This window comes from Pseudopodoces humilis, chromosome 3 (genome assembly GCF_049639895.1).
Source record: "Pseudopodoces humilis isolate 2021_Gansu_Grassland_sample_001 chromosome 3, ASM4963989v1, whole genome shotgun sequence".
Taxonomy (NCBI): Eukaryota; Metazoa; Chordata; class Aves; order Passeriformes; family Paridae; genus Pseudopodoces; species Pseudopodoces humilis.
Genome location: NC_142202.1, coordinates 112,079,096 through 112,087,738, shown reverse-complemented (window position 1 = coordinate 112,087,738; position 8,643 = coordinate 112,079,096). Strand labels below are relative to the sequence as shown.

The window sequence follows — 8,643 nt, the reverse complement described above, 5'->3', positions numbered from 1 at the left end:
TCTATAGAAGATGTTTATTCAGGTCCTGCAGGCGGCATCGCACGTATGATACAATATTACAGTCATTTAGTATGGTACAGAAATAATTAAAAACTTTACAGCTCATTACAAAGTCTCTTTGGATTTCAGCTCATTTAAAGTACACGGAGCCCCTGCAGTGTCTGACCCTGGCAGGGACAGCCGAGCTGGGACCGGCTCCCAGGGAACCCGACGGGATCGCGGTTTGGGAACGGTGCAGAGGGCAGAAACCAAAGGTGGATACGGGGGATGGAGGAACAAGACACTTGATCGTGACCCCACTCGGGGTGTTGTGACGTGTGACCAGCCCACACCGTTCCTCACCGCCTCATTCCCTAAAATCCAGGCACCCCGAGGCCGCCCAGCCCTCGCTGCCGGCTGCTGGCCCTGGGATAAGGCACTGGGAAAACGAAATCTTGTGCAAAGAACTGGAGGAACCGGCGGAGGGACAACGGGAACACCACCACGGACACGGCTCCATAGGGCATGGACAACCCCCAGGCTTGGTGGGGTTCCCCCACTGTGGGGGGGAATGAGGGGGTCCTGTCTTGGTAGGAGGTGAACATTCCACCCCAGCCACGGACAAACCCCTCTGTTCAAGGACCCAGGTGGTGTCACCACACAGAATTTGCTTCTGCTCGTTTTCCTCAACTCAACAACGTCATGAAACAGCAAAGGGCCAAAGCCTCAGGTGAACAGGCTTGATTTTGGACATGGAGATCAAAACACCTCAAGAGCTGAACCTAACACAGGAAAAAGGCGTGGCTTGGCTTGAGAAAACCCCAAAAAGTCCCTGTGAGCAGCTTCCTCTTGGCTGGCTTGGTGCCACAGCCCCTGGGGAGGAGGGACCCCCAGCCCCACAAACACAGTGGGGATGGAGCCTTTCCAAACCACCAACACCATTTTCCAAAAATCTGAGACCCACCCACAATTCAGGGACACAGCCAGCAGGACTGAACCCCCGAGAGACACCAGAGATGAGACACTCAATACAAATGACACTCTCCTGCATTAAATACTCTTCTTCCCTGTATAAAGTGCATGAAAATCTCGGAAAAATCTGCATAGCTATTCACACACCAGCCTCAGTGCTGGGTTCCACTTAAGAGCACCTCCTCCTTTAGGCTGAGACTAGAGTTTTTCAAGATTATCAGTAAAAAATAGATATTACTACCTCCACGATGATTTTTACCTCTTTTCTGGTTAGTTGCCTTAGCTGGGGTGAAGTAACAGATGGCTTTGAGTAGAGGAATGTGTGCTCACTCTGCCAAAAATTGAAAAACACCTTTAGAAAAGACCTCACGTGCCCAGGAAAGCTGTGAGGGAACAGGAGAGAGTCAGGGCATCCTCCAGGAACACCCTCATGGCCAAATCTGATGTTTTTGGCTTTCTGGAGCTTGTGCTGCATCAGGGTGATTTTAATTCGAGGGGAGGTTTTGTTTCCGAAGTCAGAGGAAATGGTGAAAACCAAGAGAGCTCTGAGCAAGGTCCTCCCTCCAGGAAGGCACCGCAGGCTCCTCGTGCTCTTCACTCCCAGTGGATTCCTGGAGCCAGCCCAGCCCTACTGAACAGATTTGCTTCCAGGACGAGTTATCCCAGAGGAGGCAGCAGGTGTGGGCTGCTCAAACCACCCTTCACACCCCTCCCCGTGGTTCTGCAACACAAGTGAGGGTGGGAGGAGAGGGAATCCAGCCGGGATCAGTCAGATTGTCCCAGGAGTGCAAACACCAAGCCATGGCCAGAGGAGTTTATAACCAGCAGCAGAAACAGGGAACCATCACCCCAGCTCCTTCTGCTCCTCCCCTTCTCTCCTGCAGCCTGGACACCTTTCCATGGGCCCTGGGGAAATCCTGGATTCCCAAACAGCAGCACAAGAAAAGAGGCTTCAAAAGGACTTGGAGGCTCCTCCCTTCGCATCTCCCCCAAAGGGGCCACCGAACAAACCTGGAGGAGTTTTGAAGACATCCCTAAATCCAAGTATCTGAAATGCTGAGACTAAAAACACACAACTCTGGGGAGGGGCTGTTTCACATCGGCTTCTTCCGGCAGCACATCAGAACAAAGTGCAACTAAAAACACGGCCAGGGTGGAGTTCAGAGAAACAACAAGGCAGAGTTAAGAGGCATCGAATTAATTAGCGGGTGGTCTTTCATCGGCAAGACTCCTCAGACCCCAAAACGAAGAGTTTCACTGTACAGGTTGTGTTCACAGAAACTGTTTTCATTTTAAAACCCAGGATTTCAGCATCCGAATCCTTTACTACCAAATTCCTCCCCCCATCGTGGCTTGGATGGACAGGAGCTTCGTGCAAAGGGAAAAGAGGGAAAACTGTACACTAAAAATATCTTTAAAAAGCTGCTCTGTACATTTTATATTAAGATTTCTTGAGGAAAATTTAGGGAAACTACTTACACCAAGCTGAAAGGATACACAACCCCTGGCAGGTCTACGCAGGCTGCATCGGAACCCAGCCCACTTATTTCTGCTACAGATTAGTTTCTATTTTAATTTTATTCCTTCTGCATAAATGATATTAATTACAGTAAATCAGCATAATTATCTCCTTCACTAAGCATCCCTATCTCCTTTGATGCCAATGGAGCTTTCCCCTGGACCTCAGAACCAGATGTTTAAGGCACTTGGATACCCACGGGCAGTGACTGAAGAGATATTAAAGTTTAATCATTAATTTAGCATCCTAAATAGTCCCAACGTAGCTAAAACATCTATTGCTCAGGCTGTCCAATCCCCCCATGATGACTAAACAAGATATAAACAGCTCAGGATAGAAAAATCCGTGGCTTTTCAGGATCTGATAGGAAAACAAGCGTGGGCCGATCCGTGCATGGACACGCGGACAGGGATACGTCCCCTGTGCCACAGGCAGCTAAAAATTAGACAGAAATAAAACCAAGTTTTATAAAAGCCAGCCCAAAGCTCCCCCTTTCCAAGAGAGAGGCTGGTTTTGGGGATGACAGAGGCACCTCCTCTTTGGATCGGTGCTGGGAGAGCTCCTCTGCGCAGAATTGGGTGGGGGATGATTGTAAAGCGCAAACATTTCATGTTTTAAAAGAATAAATAAAAATAAATAGACTGGATTGATCCTGTTACGAGGACAGAGACCCCCTACTTGGCAGAATTCTGAGTGTCTTCAAAGGCTGGGTGGGAACAGGGAAGCACTTCAGTGCTGACACCTCTGCAAAAATCCTCTTGGCCCAGGGAGGAACCAAGGAGAAGGTCCCGCCACTCTGGGGAAGTGAGAGAGGGGATCCTGTCACGGTGAGAGCAAACATTAAATGGACCAAAAATCAAAAACAGGACAGAGCTGGCCATGGGCTTTCTCCCATTCCCAACAAACCAGCTGGGAAGAGCACACTGCCTTCCACAGAAGAGTGGGATAACGGAGCACTGATCCAAACAAGCACTGGTCCCACCCACGTAACCCAAGGGCTGCTGCTTCTTTAAATAAAGGGACACTTTGGGGGTTCTTTATCTCCAAATTAAATTCTACTTTCACTTTTCTGCCCGTCTGGAATAATTTCCACCTTGCCCTTTCATGGTGGATTACATGACACGGACACAGCTCCTACCGAATTACAACAGAGCTGTTACTTTGGGGAGGTTCTTCAGGAATTGCCCTGCACTTCCAGGGAAGCACCGGTGCCTGGGGAGGACTTGGTGGCTGTTGGGAAGTGTTTTGGTGCCGTGGTTTGACCAATTTTCCTCTGAAGGGAGGAAGAGAAGGAGCTCATTACACCCAGCCAGCACCGGCCCCAGCTGCCGTCAGCTCCTCTCGGAGGTGTCAGGACTTGGGACGGGAAACGAAGGATCCAGCACCACGACGAGGCAAAGAATTATCGTGTCAATCACCCAGAGCAGAGAGAACAAACCCTTCATTAGTGTTTGCCACCAACTGGAAGTTGGGATGGTTGGCTTGGCTTCCCGAAGCCACCGGCTCCCCCGGCCGGGTCCCCAGGGTGTTTGCTGGGCTCGGAGCTCTCAGTTTGCCCAGGATTTCCTGTTCTCCGCGTTCTTCTGGCTCTTCTCCAGCCGCAGCGTGGATCCTCCTTCCGACTTGGCGAGGGCTGTGAGGGAGGCCAGGTTGGAGGCTGAGCCGGAGAAGTTCCCGCTCCTCCTGTTCTCGGCTGCCGGCAGCCTCGGGCCGCTGCTGCGGCGCCGCGCCGGGCCCGGGGCCTTCCTCACCCGGCCCGGCTTCACCAGCAAACCGTAGCCGGGGTTACACCTGAAATACTGCTTCCCGCCGATGGAGCCGTCGTTCTTACCTGGGACGAGAGAATCAGGGAGTCACAGACTGCTTTAGGATGGGAGGGATGTTAAATCCCAGCCCCTTTTCCAACCCCGGCACCTCCCGCTGCCCCAGGCTGCTCCAAGCCCCGTCCAGCCGGGCCCAGGGATCGTGAGGCAGCCACAGCTTCTCTGTGCCACCCTGACAGGGATTTTATTCTGTGCAAATTGCTGCTACTGCACCCAGAGAAGGAGGCAAGGAAAAAACGCTGAGAGGGAGAACTGTTCCTTAAAAATACAGCATGGAGCTAAAAACTTCCCTGCGGAACCCCAGCAAGGCCCCAGCATGGAGAGTGACTCTGAATGGGACACTCCACCTTGTCCTTCCCATTCGCTCTCTAATTTCTCCAAAAGAGGTAAATAACCAGTTCCATTGCCAAAGTACCAGGAAGGAAGGAAAATCAGACATTTAAAAGAGCTTTTGGCTTTCTGAGCTGACGTTTGAAGTTGAGGATTGCCGCTCTTGCCATGTCATAAACCCTCCACAGAACAGGAAGGATAATTTCTCTATGCTGATGCTGTTGAAACCTAATTTTAGATAATTTAAAATTCCCAGGATCACTGTTCAGGGATTGCTCCCATGCATAAAGGGGAGGTGGAAAGATCCAACAGCTCTTTAAATGACATAAAGTCACCCCTTTGGCTTCTGGGGGGTTTCATTCTCCCTTCCACCATCAGCACGTCGGGTCCAATGTACCCTCAGGGGACTTGGATTTCCATGTCCTTGGAGTTCTATCCCTGTTTTCAGTGTGACAAAGACACCACTTTGTGACCACATTCCCCAAGTGAAGCTCCAGATGTGCCAGAAGCCAGCATCCACCAAAACAGGGTCTTAATCCTTGTGGAAATACAGAAGGGGTGGGAAAAAATTCCAGCAACATCAACAGCTGAGTCCTCAGCAGGCCAAAAATCTCCTGACTTTTCCATGGAAGCTGCTGCTTACTGGGATGTGCAAACAGAATCAGCACTGGAACAGCTCGAGAGAGGGAAGGTGACCTTCCAAAATTGAACTCAATCTGTAAATATATTTATATTTTTATTTATATCCATATCAGTATCTATCTCTCTCTCTATATATATAAATATAAATACATATAAAATATGTATATTTATATATAAATACACATAATATATTAAGATATAAAATATATATTACATATTATATATTTGATATAATTTTAATTTTAATATATTTTTATTTTTATATATTTATTTTTTTAAAATGAGGCACAAATCCAGGACTGAGGAACTACCACAGCTTGCAAAAGGATCAAGAGCTCCAGCTTGCTTTCCAGGATGGAAAACTGCAGAGAGTTTTCCGAAACCAGCTGGGAAGTCACTGCCCACACGGGACACAGGGAGATTTGGGAGCTCTGGATCTGCTGGATGAACTGCTCCAACCTCAGGGAAATGTGCGGTGGGGAGGAGCACAGGCTCCCTGGCAGGTGCTGATTCACCACCCAGCCTGGAAATGCTGCACTGGGCTAAAAGGGTTGGAATAAAGAGTTCTACGTGCCCCGGGGAACCCAAATCCTCTCACTGTCACTCCATCTCTCCCAAATTTTCCACTGGCACTCCCTCACTCCAATCCTGCCTGCTCCTGCAGAGGAAAGCAGTTGGGAAGGCTGGACTCCAGCAAGGATCAAATCCCAGCCATCATCTTCCTTTCCTCTTGTGCTGGAGACACCCTATTCCCACATCAACACCAGAGGAACCGCACCCTGGTTTCCAAAAAAATCCTGGAAACCCAAAATTCCAGGAGTTCCACAGCTGTACAGGCAAGAGTCAGGCAGGGATGACAAATGAGATGATGAAAGAAACCTCAAATTATCTGTATGACCTGGTGGTCAGTGGATGATTATTTCCCACTGCTTTTCACATATATGGGGGCATGTATATAAATATATATATATATATAGACACACACATATATGTGTATATATACATATACATACAGTGTATGTACATACACATACACTATATATTTATACACACTATATATATATATACACAGAAATTGTCTTTTGCAATTTTAAAGCTTAGTTTAAAATAAAATCCTATTACCTCTTAATACCTATTAAGAGACTTTGCAACTCGTTTAGCCTAAATGTCCCTTTGAGCTAAATCCCACAACTCCTGTTGTGCTTTGAGCACCCTCATCTTCACAGCAGAAGCCCAGAAGAGAATCCTATGGACACAAGGCCTGTCTCCTGCAGCTGTTGCTTACCAAACTGCATGGAAAAGGAACCCCGATTCCTACTTCCAGTGTAAGAAGCCAAGAAATGACTGGAAAGGGTCAGGGATCACAGAACTGTTTGGGTTGGGATCTCAAAGCAGTTGGGAGTGAGAGCAGGTTTGGAAAAAGACAACAGCAGGGAAGACCTTTTACATTTCCCTTTCCAAAATGTCTCCTGCAATGGGCAATAAACTCCCCCAAAAAAGCAGCTTTAGGATGAGCTCTGCCAGCTGGGACACACCAGCTGCTTCCCACCTGACCCAGGGGATGTTTTACCTGAAGGCAAATCCAACTCAACACCAACCCACGTTCCTTCCTGGAAGTCTGTGGGCCCGATGTATCTAACGGTGCCCGTCTTATTGGTGCCAACTGTGACATACTCTCCCTCTTTCAGCCACTCAGGAATTTCGTTGGTGTCTTCAGAGTCAGAAATCACCTCCAGTTTTTCCTCTGCTGTCTCTGACTCGTTGTGGCTCAGTCCACGAGCACTGGATGTGGTTTTTCCTCCTTCCTGCTGCTCTTCTGTGCCCAGGGAACTCATGGGATCTGATCCCAGCATGCTTGTAAAGGATCTCAGCTCCGATGTCTTCACCTTCTGGATTTTGAAGGGGGAGGCTGCAGCGCTGTCGGGATGAGCTTTGGGAAACCCCAGTTCTGAAGCCCCAGAAGACGTTTCCTTTTTCCTGGCTTGTCCTGCTGGCTCCACTGATTGTTTGGATATCGACTCCTTTGGAGCGGAGGTAGAGAGGAAAGGTTTTGCATCAGTGGCTGCAGAAGCATCGTTTCCCTGCTTGCTGGGAGAAGCACAAGACTTTCCATTCACTTCGGGGCCATCCCTCGGTCTGGGGGGAGCGCTTGGAAGGCTGAAGGTGGGCGGATTCTCCTTCTTTGTGGCTAGAGAGCTCTCAGAAGCCCTCTCTGAGTGTCCCTGCACATCAGAAGGGACCTGAGCCAGTGCAGGAGCAGGGGAGTCGCTCCCTGCAGGTGTTGGACCTCCTGGCTGAGCCGCAGCGTCGCTTCCTGCTGCCAGGGCCTCAGAGAGGGTGGCTGTGGAGACACTGTGGGAGAAGTACCCACTGGAGGCTTCACTCAGGGGGCTTGGAGGTCCCTCCTGGCAGTCCTGGGCCTGGCTGTCCCCCGTGGGCTGCTGCAAAGGCACTTTGGGTGTCTTCTCCAGACTCTTGTCCGCCTCGGGCGTCTGCGCCACGGTTTCCAGTGGCTGCTTTGCTGCTTCCTCTTGGTTCACCTGAAACACAGGGGGAGAGGGAACGTGGGGCTCCATCATCCAAAATATCTGGGCTAAAAGCACGGATACCAGACCTCTGGGAAGCACCAAGGCTTTGAGCCTATCTAAATCCCCGTGTAGCTGCCACCTCCAGAAGATGGAAGCTGATCCCAAGTCAGCCCAGCCAGCGTGGGAGGATTGTCAGCTCACTCCTTCCATTAATAAGGGAAGTGTCAACCCCTAGAAATACACTCCCCAATATTTACTGAAAAATTATTTATATTACAGCAATGGTCATCTGCTGTTTGAACAGCAGGATTTATACAGAATGGGAACCAGCAGTGATCCATAAGTCTCTCACAGTTATTAGGCTTAAGTCTCTGGGTGGATAAATCATCCCCCTGCACCTAAACTGTCACTTCTGTCCCCGTTTCCAAATGCCATTCCCACCTCAGTGCCGCCAGCACCTCGCACTTCCAGAGGATGAAATTAACTGCACCTCACGAGATTAACAGTCCATTTCAGTGATGTATTTCTTGGCTGTAAAGTTTACTAAATCTGATAGATCAATATCTTTTGCCAGCACATGTACTCTAAAAGATTAGGATGTCTCTAAATCTCTTTGGGAAAGAGGGAGGAGGGAGAGTGCCAATAGGAAGTGGGGGGAAAAAAGAGGTTGAAGAAAGGCAGATTTGAACAAATCCTGTCTCAGGTGAACATTTTTGTTTATTATTCACAATTTTGTGATTTCTTCCATCTAGTGGCTGAGTGTGAGACTCCGAACTACAGGATTTTCAGCTTACTCCCAAAATGCCTTTTCCCCTGGAAACTTAAGCACCATTTGAAGAAAGAGGGATTT

The 8,643-nt window shown here is 49.1% G+C and overlaps 1 protein-coding gene across 5 annotated transcripts in view; it reads right to left on the bottom strand.

Annotated features, from left to right (window-relative positions):
• The window catches only part of KIF13B (kinesin family member 13B), a 120,125-nt gene continuing 111,482 nt past the window's right edge, over positions 1–8,643 (bottom strand). For all 5 annotated transcript variants that reach the window (XM_088053906.1, XM_014257636.2, XM_088053907.1 and 2 more), the window contains 2 exons: positions 6,836–7,805; positions 1–4,301 (listed from right to left, as the gene is read on the bottom strand). In XM_088053906.1, coding sequence (XP_087910032.1) covers positions 4,018–4,301; positions 6,836–7,805 — 1,254 coding nt within the window. In that variant the 3' untranslated portion in view covers positions 1–4,017. The remainder of the gene's footprint in view (positions 4,302–6,835; positions 7,806–8,643) is intronic.